At 37.8% G+C, this 23,715-nt stretch overlaps 2 protein-coding genes across 2 annotated transcripts; both read right to left on the bottom strand.

The window, feature by feature from the left end:
• Nucleotides 1–20,417: 20,417 nt before the first annotated feature.
• Nucleotides 20,418–22,201, bottom strand: LOC113352633. Its single transcript, XM_026596432.1, has 2 exons — nt 21,316–22,201; nt 20,418–20,983 (listed from the first exon to the last, which is right to left on the bottom strand). The coding sequence occupies exons 1-2, from the start codon at nt 22,199–22,201 to the stop codon at nt 20,418–20,420; spliced, it is 1,452 nt and encodes a 483-aa protein (XP_026452217.1).
• A 135-nt stretch (nt 22,202–22,336) lies between these two features.
• Nucleotides 22,337–23,260, bottom strand: LOC113352632 (trichohyalin-like). The gene is made up of 2 exons (XM_026596431.1): nt 22,807–23,260; nt 22,337–22,704 (listed from the first exon to the last, which is right to left on the bottom strand). The coding sequence occupies exons 1-2, from the start codon at nt 23,258–23,260 to the stop codon at nt 22,337–22,339; spliced, it is 822 nt and encodes a 273-aa protein (XP_026452216.1).
• Nucleotides 23,261–23,715: the final 455 nt, after the last annotated feature.

Genomic DNA, 23,715 nt, shown 5'->3' with positions numbered 1-23,715 from the left:
ATTTTGTGGGAGAAGTCTATGTGGAGAAGTCATTCCTGATCTTTACGTGTTATGAAATTGGGTTGTTGATTCCCTTCTACTGGGTGTTCAGAAACAACGCTGGAAGAATGCAAGTTGCTAGTGCTGGAAAAATGCAAGCTGTTGTAATGATGCAAGTTGTAACCGCTGGAAGGATGCAAGCTGCTGGTGCTGGGAAGATGCAAGTTGTTAGCGCTGTATCGTCTTGGAAAGGGCGCTGGCTTGGCATGGCGTTGGCTTGGCGTGGCGCAGACTGTTGGCTTGGCACGATGCTGGCTTGGCGTGGCGCGGTAGCAATAAAGTGGTCAAGCATATTCCCGGTCTGTACTCCAGCGTTTCTCTTCCAATTTGTTTTCTTGTGTTGGTGTATACCCTAGCCATAGGTATTCCTTCCATAAACATATAGAAATATTGTTCTTCGGAACTGGTGTAAACCTTAGACGTTGGTATGTCATTCATAAACTTGTAGAAGTACTTGTTCTTCTCTTCAAACATCACCTTAGTAGTGTCGGTTACCTCATGAATAGTGACTGGTAATCGTCATTATGCAAAGTAGGTACGTACGGGTAGGTGACTGATTTCATGAAGAACTGGGCGTTATGGTTTCTCTGAGATCCAAAAGTTACAGGCCGAGGTGACCAAATGTCCTTCCACGGACGTGGTCAAACAACAAGAAGTGGAGGTCGAAAGGATGTCCAAAGAGTTGGAGCTAAAACAGGCGGTCCTCTAAATGACGAAGGACGCCTTCTTCGAGAAGAGCAAAACACCGTTGAATGGCTTCCTTTGAATGCACTTCTGTCTTCGGAAATTCTTCTATTTCGTGTTTTTTTTTTTTTTTTGAAAGGCTAATGGAACACCTGGCTTATGTTTTTGATGTTCTGGATTTTTGGGTTGATAGACAAGTGTTACCTATGAGGGTTTTGGATTATTATTCTGGATGAACTATTTTAGGATGATGCCGTTTTGGTTGTGATTGTAAGTAACACAAACATCCCATGGAAGATATGGAAACATGAACGTTGCGCGTCGGTAGATGACATGGGATGAAACATAACATGGCTATCGGTTTTATCATTCCCGTGAAAACTTGAAATAGTAAACCATGTATTTTGTCTAGGCAAGACTTACTCGGTTTTTTGGATCTGCTAACGAAAACGAGTCAGGTCCAAGTCCGACTTTCGTGGGAAACACCGCTATTGTGGAAAGTCCCCCATCATCCCTGAGTCACTTGATGATCGAGTCGTCGATCCCTGAGCGGATCGTTTTGGTTTTAACTTACGGGAAGTCCCCAGTCGCCCCTTGCCGCGTCAAGACTGGTTGGGCCATTCGCTTTTAAACTATAGCAGTCCCCAGTCATCCCTTGTCGTGTCAAGACTGATAATCGGGTCGTCTGGTAACTGAGTCGTCGATCCCTGAGCGGATCGCCTGCTTCTACCGTCTTGATGTCTGGGTCGAAGCATGAAATCGATGGTCGAAAATTGACATTATAACCGAAATATCCATCTCCCACTGTGGTCGCCAATTGTTTGAGGGTGAAAACGATTTCTGCTGATTTCGGTAATTTCGGGTGTGTGGGTGAGAAACGAGTTTAAACCCTAAACAATGTACTGCAAGGGAGTACTTTAGATTCGAGAGGTCAATCTGTACAAATCCGGCCTAAACCAAGAAATGGTCGTTCAATACTTGCTTCGGTCACAAAGTGAATGAGAATGGGTTGGTTTTTGGGGAGGAAAGCGAAGAAAGTGTTGAGACCAGGTTGATTCTAGAAGAGTAGTTGTTTCACGACTTGTATCAGAAAATGAGAAGCTCACAGATGGAAAGCTAGCGAGTGTTTCTGAGTGTTGTATTTCCCTCACTGAACTTGTTGTTCGGTGGAAATAGGTAAAACCTATTTATACAAGTCGAAGTGAAACGTACTCTGGTCTCATTAAGAAATGGTAAATGGGTGAGTAAATGGGAGGAGGTGATGACCAGTCACGCTTGGAATTGATGTTCTATAAAATAAAGCGTTTCACCATTACTTCCCATGTTTACTAACCGCCTCATTCTTATTACACTTTCTTATAACGGGCGTAGTGTACGCCGCACGCTGTAAACCGCCAAATCAATACCCAAAGAGGATCCCCTAGTTTGTGATATGCGTTGATGTCTCGAGTGTTTTCGTAGAAAACATGTACCATATTGTTGTCGTCTGGCAAGTCGAGCTTGGGAGACTTGCCGGCTTGGTGACCTTTGACGGTCGAGATTTTGCATCTTAAGAGGAAAGGTATTCGTTGATCGTCGCGCGTCTTCGTTTTGGTAACCGCATAGGGAAGGCCGTCATGGAATGGCATAGTGGCATGCCAACCACCTTGTCGCGGTTTGGCGTGGCCAAAACTAGGGTTTTGGGGAAAAGGTTACCATGCGTTGTCTGGCGACCTTGGACGACTAGGATTTGCATCTGATATTGAAGGGTGACCGTTGATCGTCGCACGCATTCGTTTTGGTAATCGCATAGGGAAGGCCGGAATGGTATTCCCAAGGCAAATGGTGCGGATGGCTTGGCATAGTATGGCCAAGGCTGAATGGTGCGGACGGCTTGGCATAGTGGGGCCAAGGCTGAATGGTGCGGCCGGCTTGGCATAGTGGGGCCAAGGCGGAATGGTGTGGCCGGCTTGGCATAGTGGGGCCAAGGCTGAATGGTGCGGCCGGCTTGGGATAGTGGGTCCAAGGCTGAATGGTGCGGCCATCTTGGCATAATGGGGCCAAGGCTGAATGGCGCGACCGACTTGGCATAGTAGGGCCAAGGGTTTGGCATGCCATTGGTGCATGGTGTGGCTAGCATGGATAGGGCCAAGACAAGGTGCGATTGACTTGGCATGCCATTGGCACATGTGGCATGGTCGGCATGCCTTGGCGCGGTTTAGGCACGACCAAACTAGTTAAGGGTTTGACATACCGAAACCCTAATTAGCGCCCTTTACTAGAATCACCGTACAATTCGTATACGGACTCGGATTTTGATGGTACGCCTCTCCATCTAACCGGAAAAGAATTCTCTATCTCCTTACGCGAGAATATTTAGGTTTTGAGCTCGTTTGGGTGGTGACAACAACCCGACAGTAAAAACCAGGAAGAATTCAGGAGGGATGGCGGCATGGCCAGGCTAGGATTTTGGCGTGACCAGGCTAGGATTTTGGCGTTGGGCCAAAGGTTACCACACGTCGGCTAGCGACCTTGGACGGCTAAGATTTTCATCTTAGATTGGAGAGTGGTCGTTGATTGCTGCACGCCTTCGTTTTGGCAGCCGTAAAGGAAAGGCCGACATGACATGGTTTAGGCGTGGCCAAACCAGGATTTTGGCATAGTTTAGGTGCGGCCAAAAAGCTAGGGTTTGGCATTAGTTTGGGCGCGGCCAAAATTGGGGCTTGGCGTTGAGCCAAAGGTTACCACGCGTCGGCTGGCGACCTTGGACGGCTAAGATCTACATCTTAGATGAAAGGGTGGTCGTTGATTGTTGCAACCCTTCGTTTTGGCAGCCAGCGGCATGTAGCGGGGCCGGCGTGGCTTTGGCATGGAAACGTGGCTGGCATGGTGGCGCGAATGGCATGGTTGTCATGCCTTGGCGCGGGGATGTGGCTGGCATGGTTTTCCATTAGCAAAGTGGTGCGACTGGCATGGTTGGCATTCCTTGGCACGGTAGATGTGGCTGGCATGTTTTTCCATTGGCACAGTGGTGCGGCTGGCATGGTTGGCATGCCTTGGCGCGGTAGATGTGGCTGGCATGGTTTACCATTGGCATAGTGGTGCGGCTGGCATGGTTGGCATGCCTTGGCGCGGTAGATGTGGCTGGCGTGGTTTGCCATTGGCACAGTGGTGCGGCTGGCATGGCTGGCATGCCTTGGCGCGGTAGAATGAGAATTAGGGTTTAGGTGATGTTAGTCAATGTTAAGGGTTCTGCCGTGGAACATGACCCGTGTAGAAAAAGGTACCCCGGAAATTCTTACGTAAGTATGCTGATTAATTCAATAAATGTACTAATGGTCATAGTGACGTCATGTCGGATGTACAGTTTTACGATTTTAACCCTAAGCTAAAAACTACCATCAACACCTGCCCATCGTGGTCAGCTAGTTTAACCAAATGATGTTTGTCTAATTAGTTCTTGAGTTGTGTTAGAAAATGCACTTCCTTTATGATATGGCTAATCCCTAGTTTATTAGTTTTCTGCTCAGCAAATAAGAGAAACATATTTCAGAATGAAGAACATTGTGCTGATGAGGTTTTCTCCTTCTTCTTCAGATCCAGTTAGTTCTTCGGAAGGATTTCACAGTAGATAGTTGGTTTGACATCTTTCTTTATCTTCCCCTTAGTGAAATCTTCAAATTCAGGTGTGTGTCAAAGGTATGGTTTTCCATACTCTCAAACTCTAATTTCATTAACAAGTGGTATAAACTCAATAATTTATCACTCCCATGGGGATTCGTTCATTATACTGCTGGTTCAGTAGGAGACCATTCCCAAGACAACAACAAATTGAAAAGATTTTTTGCAATTTCATATCCTGATTATTAGAGTATATTCTGTGTAGTCAAGTCATCTTATATTAACTTGACTAAGTCATGTAAGAAGAGATATAAATACCTCTTAATATGTGTCTGTATTCATTACTGAATCATTACTTGTAATAACATTAGACTATTTCTATAATATCTTTACATGGTATCAGTGACGGTACGACATAGGTAAAATTCTGCAATAATTTTTCAACAAATTTTTACACAGAATTGTGATTCTTTCACTCTATTAAGATCAAATATCCTTCTCAAAAAAATTTCTCATCTTTCTGCAAATTTGGTTGCTTAAATTTTTCAACAACATTCAAAATCTTGATTTTCTTGTTATTTGAATATGGGTTTCTTCTTCATCTCACAATGTCGAATACCAGAGGTTCATTGAATAATCAACATCAACAACAACAACATCAAGAATTTCCAGATCCCCAGGGTGAAATTCCTGTTTTTGCTGCTCATATTTCTGGTAATGATAATTCAAGTTCTTTTACTTTACCATTCAATAATATAGGTAATTTCGTTTCTTCAAAATTGGATCATACAAACTTTCTATTATGGCGTGATCAGTTCGAGTCCATCTTGATTTCTACTGATTTATATGGTTATCTAAGTGGTGAAATTGTTGAACCTCCATAAAAAAATTTAATCAATGGTGTTACTAGTGTTAATCCAAGATGGGTATACTGGAGAAAGGCAGATATGTTTGTAGTTAGTTGTTTGAAGGCTAAATTTACTGAAACTATATCTGGTGATGTTCTTGGAATGTCTACTGCTCGTGAGATCTGGAAATATCTTGAATCTAGTTTTAGGTCTCAATTTGGAGAAAGACATAATATGTTACGCCAATAATTATATGGTATTAGAAGGGGTTCTCAATCTATCTGTGATTATTTGCATAATTTGAAGATGATTACAGATTCTTTAGCTGCTATTAATGATCGAGTTTCAGATGAAGATTTGATGATGTATGTTCTTAATGGTTTAGGAAGAGAGTATGATAATTTTGTAATATCTGCACAGAATCGTGAAAATCCTTATACTTTTGGTGAGTTAAAAGCACGATTGTTAACACATGAACAATGGATAAGTGCTCAAAATCAGGAGTCAAGTACTTTTCTGGATAATCAGTCAGCCTTTTATGGAAGATATATTTCTACTGGTAATAAGAATGGGAAGAATAAGAGAAAGAACAAGCCAGGACATTTTTCAAAATCTGGTAATGGTAATATTCAATTTAAGGGTGTTGTTGGTTCTACTAGTTCAAGTGCAGATGCTTCAGATGGTGGTTCTACTAGTAGATCTTTTGTGGATTTCTCAACTGTTGAATGTCAGATTTGTCGAAAAACAGGTCATTATGCTTCTAGATGTTTCTTCAGATATCATCCTCCACCTAGTTCTGAGTCTAAGACTACTGCACATGTGGCTCAGGTTGAAACAACTTTTATTGGTATACATGTTAATTCTGCTGATTTGTGTGATGATCCTTCTAGTGCCTCTACTTTTACTACTTGGATATCTGATTCTGGTGCTTCAAGACACATGACTGGTGATAAGGAGATTCTTCAAAATACTTCTAACTATAAGGGAAAGAATCAAGTCATTGTTGGTAATGGTAAGACCCTACAAATCTCTCAAACTGGTACTTCTATTTTTCACACTCCTGAAACTAGTTTTGAACTTAAACATGTCTTACTAGTACCTGAAATTAAACAAAATCTATTATCAGTTGCACAATTTGCTAAGGATAATTGTTGTTATTTTGTTTTTGACCCATGGAGTTTTGAGATTAGAGACCTAAGTTCACATGCTCTTTTAGCTCAGGGAAAAATGGTTAATAACTTGTATCCTCTCTCACATATTTCTGTCAATAAGAATGCTTTGTTCACTTCATATTCATCTATTCTGGCTTCTCCATATCTGTGGCATAATAGGTTAGGTCATCCCTCTAAGAAAATTGTTCAACACTTACATTCTACTAAAGTCACTGCTCTTAACTCTGATCATGAGAATCAACTTTGTCATCCTTGTCAAATAGTTAAATGTAAAAAGTTACCTTTTCATCTTTCTCATTCTCATGAATATAAACTATTAGCTCTTATTCATTGTGATGTTTGGGGACCTTCTCCAACCACTTCTCATGTTGGTTTTAGATATTACATTCTGTTTGTGGATGATGCTAGTAGATTTCACTAGATTTATCCTATTAAATTAAAAACTGATGCAATTCATTGTTTTACTCATTTCAAATTTCTTACTGAGAACTTGTTTTCCACAAAAATTTTGTGTTTTCAAACAGACAATGCCTGTGAACTTGTTAAAGGTTCTTTTAAACAATTTATTGATTCAAATGGAATTTATCTTAGATTGTCATGTCTTAATACTCCTGAGCAAAATGGACTGGCAGAAAGAAAACAAAGGCATATTACAGAAATGGGTAATACCCTTTTGTTTCATTCTTCAACTCCTAATATTTTTTGGTATGATGCCTTTATTACTGCTACATATCTTATTAATAGAACTCCTACTCCTGTTTTATCCATAAAATATCCTTATGAAGTTTTGTTTTAAGCTACTCCAGATTATTCTTTTCTAAGGGTTTTTGGTTCCATTTGCTTTCCTTTTCTTGGTTATTACAGACCTGACAAATTGTCTCCAAAATCTGTCAAATGCATCTTTATTGGTTATAGTCCACTACATAAAGGATACAAATGTTTTGATCCCGTCTCTCATAAATTACATATATCCAGACATGTGATTTTTGATGAATATAATTTTTACTATAATTCAAATTATTCCTCATATGAAATAATAATTTGTACTTCTGATTTACCTCAATCTATATTTGTGAATGATACTTCTGTTTTACTTCCGCCTACTTCAGTTCCTCCTTCTTCTAAAATTACTAGATCAATGCAAGGCATATCTAAACATAAACAGTTTTCTGATTATGTGCTTAATCATTCAGTCAAGAATCCTATTTCTCCTGCTTTTACAAGTATGTTAACCACTATTTCTGAGCCTAAAACTTTTAGAGAAGCATGTCAAGAACCTAAATGGATGGTCTCTATGAAAGAGGAGAATAATGATCTTATGCTTAATGATACTTGCTGTTATGTTTTTCCTGAACCTCATATGAACATTCTTGGTTGTAAGTGGGTGTATAAAGTCAAACTGAAGTATGATGGAACTATAGATAGATTGAAATCTAGATTAGTAGCTCAAGGCTATAATCATCAAGAGGGAGTGGATTTTGGAGAGATATTTAGTCCAGTTGTCAAGTCCACAACTGTAAGAGTGGTTTTAAATTTAGTACTAAATCATAATTGGTCAGTTAGACAACTTGATGTGTTTAATGCTTTTCTTCATGGTCACTTAACTGAAGATGTCTATATGAAATAGCCTCCAAGGTTCACTAATCCATATTTTCCAGATCATGTATGCCACTTAAAGAAGTCCTTATATGGTTTGAAACAAGCACCAAGGGCTTGGTTTCATAGATTTAGTTCTTTTCTTCTTCAGTATGGTTTTACTAAGTCCAAGAATGATCATTCTATGTTTATTTACATCACAGAGTCAGATATGTTGGGATTACTACTATATGTAGATGATATTCTTTTAACAGGCAGTTCTGATGTGCTTATTACTAAGTTGATACAAGCCTTGAGTAAGGAATTTGCCATGAAAGATTTAGGGGACTTAAGTTTCTTTCTTGGCACTGAAGCTACTAAATCTTCAGATACTATCTTCTTAAATCAACAAAAATATAAAACTCCTTACTAAGGCACAAATGGTGGACTGCAAACCTTGTGACACTCATGTTGCAAAGGGTAAGAGGTGTTCTATAAATGATGGAGTTTTATTGTCTGATACACTAGCATATAGGACAATTGTTGGTGGTTTGCAATACCTTACACATACAAGGCCAGATATTTGTTTTGCTGTTAATTATGTGTCTCAATTTATGCATGCTCCGACAGATCAACATTTTCTTCTTGTCAAAAGAATTTTGAGATATCTGAAAGGTACTTTGGGTACTGGGATTACTTTAAAAAGAGGGGATATTCATTGCTTAACCGCATATACTAATTCTGATTGGGCTGGTTTCCCAGACACAAGAAGGTCTACTTCTGGTTGTGTGGTGTTTATGGGTGAATCTGTTGTTTCTTGGTCTTTAAAGAAACAACCAACTGTTTCAAGAAGCTCAGCTGAAGCTGAGTATAAATGTTTAATTGTAGCTACTGCTGAACTGCAATTTCTTACATATTTGTTAACAGAATTGAATGTCTCAGTTCCATATCTTCTGAAGTTACTCTGTGATAATCAAAGTGCTATCTGTCTAGCTTCTAATCCAGTGTTCCATGCCAGGACCAAACATGTGGAGATAGATTACCATACTGTCAGGGAACTGGTTGAAGATGGAATTATTCAAGTCAGTCATGTAGTAACGGAGGAGCAGTTAGCTGATATTATGACAAAGGGTCTCTGCTATCCAACTTTGTCCAGGCTTCTCCAAAGGATGGTACAATCTTCAGCTGCAGTCAGTTCTACTTCAAATTAGTGTCTTTTACTTCTTGGCTATTGTTGAGCATCTTTGTTCTTCTTGTCAGAATTGGTTCTCGTTGAACATTTATTTTCTTTTACAGACGGACTCTTGTTGAGTGTCTGTCTTGCTTTCTTGCAATCTGTACTTACGTTTCAGTACTTGTTCAGATTGAGGGGTATACTAGAGTATATTCTGTGTAGTCAAGTCAGCTTATATTGACTTGACTAAGTCCTGTAAGAAGAGATATAAATACCTCTTAATCTGTGTCTGTATTCACTACTGAATCATTACCTGTAATAACATTACACTATTTCTTTAATATCTTTACACTGATTCCCATTCGAAGTTTGCATCTCATCATCAAACTGGGTTTTGTTTTAGCTTTCTAAATCCAATTTACCCACATAGTACTGATCAAGGAAGGATGAACCTATTCATTATAGGTTCAAGCAGTGGTTTAGTTTTGTGCACGACATGCCATTATAATCCGACTACTTATTATGTTTGTAATCCACTGACAAAGAAATGTGTTTCGCTTCCTCCACCACCACCAAGAGAAAATAATCTGGTTGCGACTGCTTTTATATGTATCGTTTTCAGAATCTACAAGTTATAAGGTTATCCGTATACCGAAGTTTCAAGCTGAAGCTGCAACAAAAGGATTGAAAGTTGACATTTTTTTTTTCTGATTTGGGCGAATGGAATGTTTATAATATGTCATGCCCTGCATATGTTACTTGGAAGTACACATCTTCTCACAATTATTTTACCCGTAATGGTGTTTTGTATTGGTTTCCAATGCATATCAACAAAATTATAGCTGTTAGTATTAAACGAAACACAAGCCACGGAACATGTGGGAATGAATGCAGGTTGATCAATATACCTGAACAAGTAATGGATGATGGTGTCTATTCAAGTCGACATCTCGGGGAATCGGAAGGATTGATTTGTTTGGCTAAGTTCAAGGACGCAGAGAGGAGTTTGAGTATTTGGGTGCTTGATGCCGGAGACTGGTATATGTTGCACAAGGATATTAAACTTCATGAATGGATAGCAGAAATAGAATCTCAGTTGATTAATGACTTATGTGGAGATGATTTGGCAAGCGAAATTCAGGTTGTAGGTTTCAGTCCGGTTGACAAAAATGTGGTTATACTTTGTTACGGGGAGTATGTTTGGGCATATAACACCAAACCAGGGTATATGAACAGCTCTGGGATCCTTAATTATTTCCCCCGCGAAAATCTTCAATTTTTTCCTTATTGTCTGAGGACCTTAGCAGTTATTATAAAACCAAGGCCGACAATACTTCCGATGCTCAAACTCAAATATGATCATAGAAGTTAAAGGTAACTAAAGGTCTTGCAAGTTGCAACTTTTGTTATTTACTTGTTGGTATCAGTTTAGGTTCATCTTATTGATTCTCTGTTAATTTTACTCCATCCAAGTAATTATTTGTTTTTGTTTTGGGGTTTTCCATTTTGAATGGTACATTCCTTGTTTAACTAATTATTTTTTTGAAAGAACTTTTAATGAGTTCGGTTCTGGCCATACTTACCAGGTTGGTCATTTGTCTTGTGGAAAGTCCATGATAGACCTTTTACTAATGGAGGTGGATATACTTGTGCTTCCACATGATAGTAAAAATATCATTGATTCATGAGGGTAAGTAGAAGAGTGGATAGACTTTAACATTTAAGATACTATATACAACGTGGTCGCTAACCACTATTATGGATTTTTTTAGACCAGAAGTCCACTTTTCAGGATTTGCCTTTTCAGTCTCACTGCAAGACATGTTCTTGCCATTTGAGGGCACAGACCAAAGTAGGCACATGGCGTTGAGCTAAGTGTGTGTTGAGTATATTGGGACACATGGTGTCAAACACGACTAATAAGAAGGAATATAAACCAAGGTGGCCCAAGTAGGTGGCAAGATTTGAACTGTGCCCCCACAATCTCATGGCATTTAGTTTCAGGTGTTAACAACTGTCCCAAGAACGTTCATGGAATCTACCTTTGGATTTCCTGCAGTGAAAAAAAAAAATCAATCATGGGAGTATTGGCAGCATCTATGCCAGTAGCTCTAGATTGTACGCTTTTTAGGCTTGCCTATGTTTTTCTCTAAATTATGAGTACAAATAGATTCATTAGACATGTTCTCACACCATCTTATAATTTTGGGTTTTTTTCTTTTCATAAAATTCAAACGATAATAAATTTGAAGAAAGTATTGTATTCTTCTCGTAACATTCTACATTTCTGCAAAAATAAGCATAACCCATAATGTACTTATTTTTGCACATCTATTTTTATTCAATGCAGACGACTTTAACAGTCAAGTGTAACTTGTTTTTCGATCCGACATCTTGCAGTTTAAATGCAGTTCTACATTTGTTGCGACATATTTTACGAACCATGTCAATTAAAAGGGTGTAGTTGCAGGAAATCCTACAACCACATCCTTAATGAAACCTTAATAACAATTCAAGTAATTATCTTAAAATTCATACATTCATTCATAGAATCTTCAATATGGTTACAAGATTTGAGATGAACTCTAATTCGGAGAACAAATAATCTTTCTCTCTCCTAAATTCCAAGTCTAAGCTCTCAAAAAGATCTCTCCTTTACATGGTCGCTCGGTCCCACTATATAGGGATTTTACATAATGGATGACAACTAATAAAGCCCTTATTTTCGGATATGGCGTGCGTCATTAACGCACGCTTACTCTGACTCTTCTTGCACGTACTTTATAACTTCGCACGATCATCACACTTTACTCGTGATTCTTCTGACATCATCTGATACGTCATCTTAAATATATTGTACGCGATAACCTTCGCTCGTTCATCGAACCATTACTTCGCACATATAATAGACGTGCGGTATTTAATATCTACATTTTTCCTCTTCTCATGTCGTTTCTTTGGAAAGGGAGCGATATGAGAAACTCCAATTTAAAATGACGCACTCATTCATCTTTTCGTATTCTTTTTAGCTGACATATCCCCCTAATTTAAGCGTGAGAACTTGCGCGTGTCTTTTCATTTACTCTTGAACTGACACGTCTTTTATAACCGCTTTTTCTTATCCGTTCATTCTCAATCATCGCATTAATGAGTGAATGTCTCTGGAATCGAGAGTAAATATCTTATTTACTCTTCTTTTTCTTCATACTTTTTTACTCTTGGTCTTTTCTTTATTCTCTGCAGCTATTTTCTTCTGCTGCTACTCTTATGATTTCTTCTCTCACATTTTGATCTTGATCTTTTTGATCTTTTCATTATTCCTCATTCCCATACTTAAAAATGCCTGAAGCTAGTTGGAAGAACAAACAAGCATTTGATAAATTGAAGAAAGAATTTGGTGCACGAGGTTTCTCATTATCTGTCCCAGCTGGATCAAAACCTTCATCCAAACTTGGACCTGAATGTTTTTCTCTCGAGGAATGGATGACCAAAAGATCATCATTTCGGTGGGACAACTTCTTGTTGGTCTTCCTATTCCCCTTTATGATCCCAGAATTCCCATGTTTTATGAGATCCTTTCACATGCGAATTTTTCGCTTGGCATATTTCAACTTAGCGGTGATAGTATTAGAGTAGCTCTTGAATATGCTCGTCGCGCAGCAGGTTTAGAATCTCAATACCCAGCGGAGAAGCGAAATCCTGATCATCGAAATTATGAAATTAATCCTGCTGGTTATACCCTTGAAACTTTTTTCAAGAATTACGAAGTTACCATCATGAAAAGTAGCGCCTCTAAATGGGGTGTTCCCCTGTCAAGAAAAGATGGTATTGCTGAAGAGAAAAGAATCATGTGATATTTCGATTGACATGATACTACAAATAATACCGCTCGTTGGTCGAATGACACGTGATGGTTATATTATCCAATCATCTTGGTGGGCCCATACATAACTGGTAGGGATGAGCATGGCTTAACTCTTCCCCTTCTTGAGGGACTTCCTGCTTATAATCCTTGGACATTCAGATGGCCCGAAGAAGTGAAAGTGGTATGCTATCTTTATTTATCTTTATTTCCTTCTTTTTCCTTTTATCTTCTACCACTCTTATCTATTTTCCTCATTTCAGATGGTTGATCGAGTAAAAAAGGCCATAAAATTGTCTCGAGCGACACCTTCGCACAATGATGAAGTAAGAAACACCTTTTGTTTAAATTTAACAATATTGTTGCCTCTGTTTCTTATCTTCCATTATTTGCGCAGGATGTAATTGTTAAAGAGGCTCATGACTCTGGTGAAACTGTAAGCGTGAAAGGAAAGGTGTAATTTGCAGTAAAAAGACTGCTTCCAAATCTTCTTCCAAAAATCCTTCAAAGAAGCGGAAAGCTCCTTCCTCTTCTTCTTCAAGCTCTCAGTCCGACAATGATGATGACAGTATTCTTGGTGAAGATCCCTCTATTAAATCTGCAATGGATCAGATATCTAGCATTTTTTTTTACTCCATGGCAGCAGTTGGAGACGATTTATTGGCTCATACATGTGAGACTCTTGCGAAGATAATAGATGCTCCTACTTTGGATGATGATTCTCTTTGCGGAGCTGCCCCAGCTTTGAGCCCCAGTTTTCAATATTCACTTGCTTCTATGGTAATTTCTTATACCTTCGCATTTTCCTTAAAGTTGCATCGTGCGAAAATTTCTCTCATTTATTTAATAACCTCGCAGGTGGCTCGTTCATCATAAGTTGTCTCTTCAGACTATGAAAGGAGGCTTCGCAGGTTTGAAGCTAAAAATAATGAACTTAAGTCCCAAAGCTTTCATTCATGAGAATAATGCAGCTGACCTTCGCAAGAGAAATCATCAACTTGAATCTGATATCTCTTTCTGTACAAACAAGATATCCGATCGTCAAAAAAGGAATGATCAATTAATTGGTGCGTAGTCCTTTACTCCTTTTGTCAACCTGTTTATTTATGTCTTTTGTTCCCATTGTAATTATCTATTCCTGCATAGATTTACAGCCTTACTGATGAGGCGACTTCTTTATTTCATTCTCTCCCTCATCCTGTTGATGGTGATATTCTTCTAGAGTATCTTAATGCTTCTCTAAATAGCTTTGCTGATAACAAGTTGAATACATTTTCCTTGGAGGAGCTTAACGCGAAGTACCAAGATCTTAATGTTCACCATAGGAGTGCCTTGTCTAATAGTAATGATTTTAGACGTCGCTTTTTAGAATTTAAAGAAAGAAATAAAACTTTGCAAGACAGGATTAACACTCTTATCGCTGAGAAGAATCAAGTTGCTTTAAACGGTACAAAATCTTTAAAGAAATTCCAAGAGACTATTCTTCAAGTTCAAATGGAAAGAGATCAAGCTTTAAGCGAAAGATACGCGCTTGTTGAACGAGGAAACATGATCCGTTCTAGACTTCTCATAGAAAGCGATGTCGAATTTGACTGGGCTGCTAGGGTCTAAGATAATGCTAGGAATGACTTAGTTGTGAATGTTAGCCTTGAGTCGGATCATTATTCTTTGATTAAAGATATTATTTCCAATAAAGAAGGTTGTCCATTATGCCTTTCCATTTGCTATTTCTTGATCAATTTTTTGTAATTGATATTAACCTTCTTACTTTCTTTTGCAGTGGTTGAGAAATAACTTTGCAGTAAAATTCAGGAGATGGAATCAAAGATTGTCGCACGTGATTCCAAATATCGCAGGTTAAAGAAACAATTTGCTACCACCGTTTCAAATAATAGCAAAGATGCTATTCGCTTTCGTGATGCAGCAATTAAGAAGATCTGTGCTGAGAATGGCATTCCTCTTTCAAAGTATAAGTTTACTGATATTCCTCCTAATGAAGAAACTTCTGATATCTCTGATAGTGAAAGAGAAGATGAAGAATATGAGGAAACTGATGAAGAAGATAATGAATCTGAAGCTGATGGTTCTTAGACTGATGAGATTAACAAAGATAGCACGGGAAAGAAGTAATTTCTTTGTTCTTGAAGATCTTTCTAATTTTTTCGCATTAACTTCTGAAAACTGCTTCTTTAATGAAGTTCTTTCTTATCTTTTCGCATTAACTTCTGAAAACTGCTTCTTTAATGTAATCTTTTTGAATATTTGGTACTCCTTTATTTTATATTCTCCTTGTTATATACTTGTATAAAAACTTCATTTTTCAACAAATGAGATTAACTTGGGATAACATCCTTTTATCTATCAGGTTATATATCTTATGCGCAATGATAAATAACTTATGCGTAAATCTACCATGTGGAGGCGAATAACACCTTTCAAAATGTTTGCATTCTCATACTTGCCTCTGTTATTCGACGACAGATGATTATTATAGATGTACATATTCCTCTTGCGTTATAGTACGTTTTGTTATTATATATCAAGTTATATATCAGATTATATACCTTTTCTTCCTCTTACAAATTTACCTTTGCCTCAGCTATGTTCTTCATGTTTCCATGCGAAATTCTCTTGCGAGAAATTCTCTCTGTCTTATAACCATGCGACTATATTCCCAAGTTATATTCATCTTGCAAAACAATAATTATTAGCTTATATATTATTTTTCTCATGAGGTCTTATTTAGCCTTCCTAGTTAAAGGTCTTATTTTTCCTAGTATATGATATTGTTTCTGCGCGACGAAATAGCAGGACGCCCTTACGCTTTCGCGCAGTGATCCATTGATCTCGCCTTATCATCTTCTTGTATTATTGCCTCTTCAGGATTTATTGTTGCGCAAATATGACAAGTCTTAATACTCCCGTGAGTAAAAAGCCTCATAATATTTGCGTCTTTTGACACAATTCAGCTCCCCATTGGAGGATGCGGTCCTTATATTCCCCCTGATTTCCCCTTCAAGGAGGCGCACCGCTACCGGGTTAGGGTGGGATCCTCCCATCCAGTAATACAACAATCGGTTGTTTTCGCGGCCTCTTATTCCTCCACCGATATGGCTTATGGTTACAAGACCGCACCCTAAGTGGGATTTCTTTGGACCGAGTGCGTCATAGTCAAGACTTGTCAAGAATGGCCAAGTACGCTCCAGACGCCCCAAACACTCTTGACTCAACCGTGTACCTCGGCGCCTTGATTGAGTTTCTGCATTCCTTAGGAGAGACCTTGTCACCTTAATCTTTCGATATAGGCGCCTCTCCTGGATGGGTTTTTATTTCATCCCAAATCTCCATGACTCAAGCTCCAGGGTCGGTGTAGCTTTCACTTGAGCCATGCTAACTAGCATCCGAATTATGATGCGCGTTAGGTCTTATTCTTGCGTCTTGCTTTATGCGAACTAAGGTGCACGCCACAATCAGAAAACTAGGCTCCTTAATTGGAGTCTTTATTTCTAATGCCTTCTATGAAGGTCTTTATTTCTGTTGCCTTAATTGGAGTCTTCTTTTTACCTTTTTCTCTTATAATGAAAAAGATATTTTTCGATTGCATTCATATTCTTGATTAAAACAATTCTGACATCATTTTTCTTTTCTTATTCGCTTGACTGATAAATTGAGATAACTAGTTTACTTCTTTCACCTTCAATGCTTCTTTAAGTTCGCATATGCTATTGGATATACAGATTCACATTTTCGCATGAACCATATTTCTTCAAGTATACTCGATTCCATAATTCATCAGATGGATTCCCCTTCTCATCTATCAGCTCATACATCCTATTGTTAACAATTCTTTTATATGGGCCTTCCCACATGTTTTCCATATTTCCTTTACCAGTTCTTTGATATCTAGGTTTCTGCCTCAACACTAGATCTCCTACTTGGAATTTGCGCCTTTGCTCTGGTGCAACTGTGATCGCCTGTGTAGAATTATGTGTTATCTCCTTCTCCTTATTTACAACATCTACCATCAAACTTTCACCACGCTGACTCTCTTTAACCTGTTGTTTCCAGTTTCTTCGCTTGCTGGAGCGCTCTTCATATTTGTCAATGTCAATCTCATAGCATGCTTTTCATTCATTTGGATCTCCTCTTATTACTCCTATGCCTTGAGGAAGAGCAAACTTGATGCATTGATGGAAAGTAGAAGGCACCCCTAAAATACCATGTAACCATGGTCTTCCAATCAAAGCATTGTAAGGTGATTCTACATCAACAATACATAATCATTACACCAAAACCAGCATTTTGTAACAGTGCAACCTGTCACAGTTTATTTTTCAATCACAGATACACCTGTGACAAGTCCTCCAACAGTTAAAACTGTTATTAAATTTTGTATTCGTGATAATAATTAGGAATATTAAATTCTTTTATTAGTCACAATAATATTTGTTGACAATTTTACAGACAATCACAATTATAATTCAAAGAGATGATTCCACCCAAATATTTCACCACATCTAAAACAACCCCAAAATTATAACACTTTGAATTTTACTTGTCACTAATTTTCCCGCATTTGTACAAACTAACAATTATATTTCATTTCTATAAATCAAAATACATTTTTCTTTTTCATTTTAATTTTCTTAATATTAGAAAACAGGATCAAGACCAAGTTAACAAGTCATGACTTTATAGAAATTTGACTTTGACGTATCTGCTTCTTCCGAAGACGGTAAAAATTACCAGACTACCCTTATCGGAATAAGTGCAATAAAAATTTCGAAGATTGTGAAAATGACCAGACCACCCTTATCGGAAATAAGTAAAGTAAATATTATAGATTATGAAAATGACTATTTTACCCTTACTATTTTACCATATTACCCTTAATGGAAAAAAGTGCAACAAAATATTATGCAGACTATGAAAATTACCAGACTACCCTTATCAGAAATAAGTGAAGTAAATATTACAGACTGTGAAAACGACCATATTACCCTTAACGGAAATTAGTGCAATAAATATTATGGAAACTGTTAAAATGACCAGACTACCCTTATCGGAAATAAGTAAAGTAAATATTACAGACTGTGAAAATAACCATACAACCCTTATAAGAAATAAGTAAAGAAAATATTACAGACTGTGAAAATGACAATTTCACCCTTACTGGAAATAAGTGCAACAAATATAATGGAGATTGTGAAAATGACCAGACTACCCTTATTGGAAATAAGTAAAGGAAATATTACACATTTTGAAAACGACCATATTATCCTTACTATGAAAATGACCATATTACCCTTACTAGAAATAAGCGCAATAAATATCATGGAGACTATAAAATGACTATATTACCCTTACTAGAAATAAGTGCTATAGATATCATGGAGACTATGAAAATGACCAAACTACCCTTATCAGAAATAAATAAAATAAATATTACATACTATGAAAATGACTATTTTACCCTTACTGGAAATAAGTGTAATAAATATTTTGGAGACTAGACTACCTTAATGTTGTCTGGCTTAGTTTTTTCCTGTTGATTCGTATTTCCAATACTATTAGTTCAGAATTCTGCCGACATACCTTAACTTTGTTCGCATTTTGAAGACTTCACAAATCATGATGCTTTTGAGTTGGTGTTCAATCATGACAGACAGGTAATGACTTTATTCAATATTTTCTTTACTATTTTTTTAATTTTTGTTCTTGTCATCCTAAAATACAATATCATAGTTTTAGTAAATGGTTGGTCTCTTCCCCTGTTCTGTGAACACCTTTTCAAGTTTCTATAGACTTATAGTTGTGTTTACATGGATAGTTTATTACAAGCGAGGACTATTTGAATTGGGTGTATGCATTCTGTATTAAATTGGATATAAGTGGTTGTATTAACTTCTACTTGTAGAGTCCAAGCGTTGAAAATGTCACTTACAAGAGAATTCGCTTCACAGACGAAGCAGTTATTTTGGATGTGGGAGACCACATAAATATACAAGCCCACACATGCATATGAGGCAAGATTGTGTGTATCTGGAAGGTAAATGTCTCCTAGTTTTTTGTCTGTGACTTAAAGTTGTTTGTTTGATTACTTATAAAACGTATCAATAATGTTGATTTCTTATTAAATGTGATACAAACTATCTTTTTGTAGGGATTCCCTATTTAGTTATGTTCATGAAGGCAAGGTGATGCAACTAGATTGCTCGTAGGTCTGCGCCTACTACTGGTGGTGTTAAGAACTTGCACTGATACCATTTTGGAACTTTGCTATTCGGTAAATTTCTGCTCTTGGCAAGTTCATTATGTGTTTTTGTAGTTACTTAGTTTCCCATGGGTAGGTTGTGTGCACGTAGAATGTGCGGTATTGGTTATTGAACCAACAAATCTGTACACCTTTTAGTTGTATACTTGTATGCTGATTTCTTCAAGCATACCATTCATGTTTAACTATGTGTTCGTCTAAGTAGTGTTGCTCTACTTGTTTCCTTTCATACTCTTTGCTGGGATTGTCATAGTTTTGATTAATGGTCTAGAATTATGTGAAATGATAGATTTATCTAAGCTCGTTACATGGTATGATACATGTAATAAACTAAAAAAATCATTATCATTCATTTGTATATTTTTTTTCTCTTGTAGCTTCTTGTCACATTGTGATCTACAGTTGTCCTTATTGAAGTTGGGCTTTGCAGCTCACGAGTGTTTGCTTGATCCTACACATGGCAAAGGCTCAGAAGATAGATTATGGTGGTCTTTGGAGCAGTTGCAATATAAAATGTATGTGTGGAATATGTATGAAGAGATTGGAGAACTTTATCCATCTTTTGAAGTTATGGTGAGGTTAGGGATTGTAGATTGATATGTATGAATTGCAGATTGAAAGAGAATAGATTGCAGTTGTGTTTCAGGTTTAATTGTACTGCATGTTTGTAAACTAGAAAATCCAGGTTTAATCCAGTTTGCGGTTTATTTGTAGTTCAGGCCTGTAAACGGAGAGTGCAGGTCCATCATCGAGACCAAGGCCTGTAGATTGGAAGCCCGGATCCATGAAAATGGTCTGGGCTACCCATTTTTTTAAAAATTGTGAGTTAAAAATTGTCACGGGTTTAGCTGTGACATGAAATGTGATTAAAAAAAAACGTGTCATCCTCCTAAAAATAACACGCGTCAACAAATATTGTGACGTGTCATTCAACTAATTGTTGTAAGATATATGTGACAAATATGACACGTGTCGCAATCAGAAAATTAGGTATTTTGTGGCTATTAATTATTGTAACGCTTTTATATGTGACTGTATCTGGCTATTGTCACAGATAAAACTGTTACAAAACACCATCACAATTATTAATAACGGCCTATTTAGTACAGTTATAACCGTTACAAATTCAATCAGTAACAGGTATAACCTGTGACAATTATTGATATGGTTTTTAAAGGAATTCTCATAGTTATCTCCCCCTTCGGTTTATTAGTTGTGCCATTAAACCATATATCTTATAAGTAGATAGAATAAGCTCGTCATCTCGACCACCCATGGTTTTGTATGTGTGGTAAAATAAGATATTCACCGAACTTCCAGGATCTATTAGTATTCTGTTGATAGCCCATGTATCTGTGTCTTCCTCTTCATCTTCATCAGTTTTCACTCTTGGATTGATTTCTAACTTTACCACTAATAAACTTTCGTGTGGTTCTCCACCTCCATGCATTTCCTCGACGTTGAAGGAAATAAGTTGCTTTTGCCAATCTTTTAAGGGAGATACTTTCGCAAGATTCAATATCTCTCTTCCATCACTATCCCTTGCGTAAACTCTGCTCAAGACATTATCATGAAAGTCTTCTATGTTCTTAAACGAATGTATTATCGAATTACAGTATAAATTCTTCGCCTTCGCACCCACCTCTATCAAATATATATTTCTTCTTGTCTTTGTGCCTTGTGTGCGACCTTCTGGAGGTGGTGGTGGTAGATTCTGCTGTTGTTGTACCAGAAAGTGATCTAACTTTCCTTGATCTATCATTCACAGTATGATTTTCTTTATGTCCCTACAATTATTTGTTATATGACCATGGATGTGATGTTAAGCACATAATTCTCTACTTCTCCTCCCTGGTGGTGGCTCATTTCCCGCATTAGGTGGTGTTGGTATTTCTTCCATCAAAATTATAGCTTCCCATATTTTTTCTATTGTAGCATTTAGATACGGCATCTTTATAGGCTCCCAAATTACTTTATTGCCTCTTTGAGATTGATTAAAATACTGCTTTTGGCCCCCATATCCTTCTGGCTGGTTATCAAGTCTTTGAATTGTTTTTCTCTTTCCCACTCTTCTTGATCTCGACTACCCGTTGCTACCATTTTCTGTTGATCTTCATTTATCTCTTTTTTGTATCTTCCTTGAGATGTACTTTCGACTGTGTTCGTTATTTTAGGAAGTAAACTCGCATTCCCAGCTTTTGTGCTTGTATTGGTCACAGGATAAGATTCAATTTCTTTCTGCTTTTGCTCAAGCGCGATGTATTCTTCTCGATACTCGCGTAACTCTGTCATTGATATGGTTTCTTTAATTCTGAAAATTTGTGTGTATAAGAAATCTGTTGCGAAGAGTGCATTGATTAACGCTAATATGAGGTTTCTTTCATCCACTCGTCCAGCCATTTCACTGCACATAGTTCTCCATCTTGTGGTTAAACTTCGCAGATCTTCATTTGTTCTTCTTTGCAAACCAAATGCTTGTTCTATGCCTGGTCGTAATACATTATTGTTGATGTATTCTCCTAGGAATATTGACTGTAAATGATTGAATGATCTGATTGTTCCAGTAGGTAGACCTTCAAACCACTTCAAAGCTTCTCTTGACAAGCTTGCCGGAAAATACTTGTAAAGAAACGCATCATGATCTTCCCATTGCAATAAAGTTCGCACATATGCTTTTATGTGTTGTATCGCACAGGTTGTTCCATCAAAGATGTTGGTGAATGCTGGTAAATTGCATTTAGGTGGTATTCCCGCCATCTGTATTTGTCTTGCAAATGGTGTTTTCCCTGCTTCTTCAATTTCCTCATCCAACTGTATCCTACCGCCCTCTCTTCTTGTTGTCATCATTTCTCTCATTTCCACAAATTCTCTTAAGATTTGTTCATTCACCACCTGGTCTTGTTGCATTGGCCTTTTTAGTCTTGCTTGCGTTACTCTATTGTCATGCCTATTTTGACGTATAACCTCCTGCATCTCTCTTTCTTCTTCACCATCTCTTCGGCGTCTTCGTCTTTCTCTTTAATCCTCTTCTACTTGATCGTGTCGATCCCTCAACATCTCTCTTTCTTGCAACCTAGCTCTTTTATGTTCTTCCTCATCTACCACAATCTAATTTGGAAGTATGAGGTTAAACTCGCGTCTTCTCAATCGATTGTCATGGTTGTTTTCGCGCACAACATCCTGCAATTCTTGTTCTTCAATTTCTTGCCTTATTCTCCTGCGTCTTTCTCGCTCATCATGTGCGTGATTTTGTACAGCCATATTCCTTTCGACCTCAGCTTCGCGTTCGCGTTGGTCTCTTAACATTTGCCTACCTTTTAGTATCATTCTTCCTTGCTCTGGATCATTCTGTTCACCTTGATATCGCTCTCCTTGTTGATTTTCATCATGCAACACATATCGATCATCTATTGGGGGTTTCTCTATGCGATATTCATCGCGTCGATATTGTAAATCATCATCTTCTCGAATATTCTCTGCAATATTATCCTAAGGTGGTTCTAGTCTGAGATCTCTTCGATTAGATTGACTACGTTGTGATGTACTCCTGCTTGATATTGACCTTGAGCGAGTCGTACTTCTCGATTTCTGCTCCTGTAATCTTATATTTTGTTCTCTTAACTCCTTATTCTGATGCATCAAATTCGCACGCTCTTCGTTCTCTCGCCTTCTTTCTGCAACCAACCTCTGTCGAAACTCTTCGATTGTCATATCTTCATTAGTTCCTTCTACGAGTCCCCCCTGTCCAGTTCTTTGTTCATTCTCTTCTGTTGAATCTGTTTGCAAAGTATGAACACTCACTCTATCGTAATCAATAGCGTTATCTTGTACAGGCGCTCGTTGAATCGGATGACGAACTTGATTTTCTTGAGGTTCAAGCTCTCGTTGAATCGGATGATGGACTTGATGTTCTTGATTATTTCTTTCACCCATCCTGGATGACTCTGCAATTTCACTCCTTCTCCTTCCAGCTATTCTCTTACTCCTTCTAACCGTTACAGCCTGTCCTTCTACAAAATTTTGTCTTACCATTTGTGTTTTCTTATTTTCTGATACTATCTTTCTGAACTTTTAGGTTTAAACTTCTAAACTTTCACCACCACAGTATATCACTCCAAGCTGTTTCTAACGCCAAAATGTAGTTGCAGGAAATCCTACAACCACACCCTTAATGAAACCTTAATAACAACTCAAGTAATCATCTTAAAATTCATACATTCATTCATAGAATCTTCAATATGGTTACAAGATTTGAGATGAACTCTAACTTGGAGAACAAACAATCTTTCTCTCTCCTAAATTCCAAGTCTAAGCTCTCAAAAAGATTTCTCCTTTACATGGTCGCTCGGTCCCCTTATATAGGGATTTTACATAGTGGATGACAGCTAATAAAGCCCTTATTTTTGGATCTGGCGTGTGTCATTAACGCACGCTTACTCTGACTCTTCTCGCACGTACTCTATAAATTCGCACGATCATCACACTTT

This window comes from Papaver somniferum, chromosome 2 (assembly GCF_003573695.1).
Source record: "Papaver somniferum cultivar HN1 chromosome 2, ASM357369v1, whole genome shotgun sequence".
NCBI classification, from domain to species: Eukaryota; Viridiplantae; Streptophyta; class Magnoliopsida; order Ranunculales; family Papaveraceae; genus Papaver; species Papaver somniferum.
The sequence above is the reverse complement of the archived record's forward strand: the minus strand, read 5'-3'. Positions and strand labels throughout refer to the sequence as shown.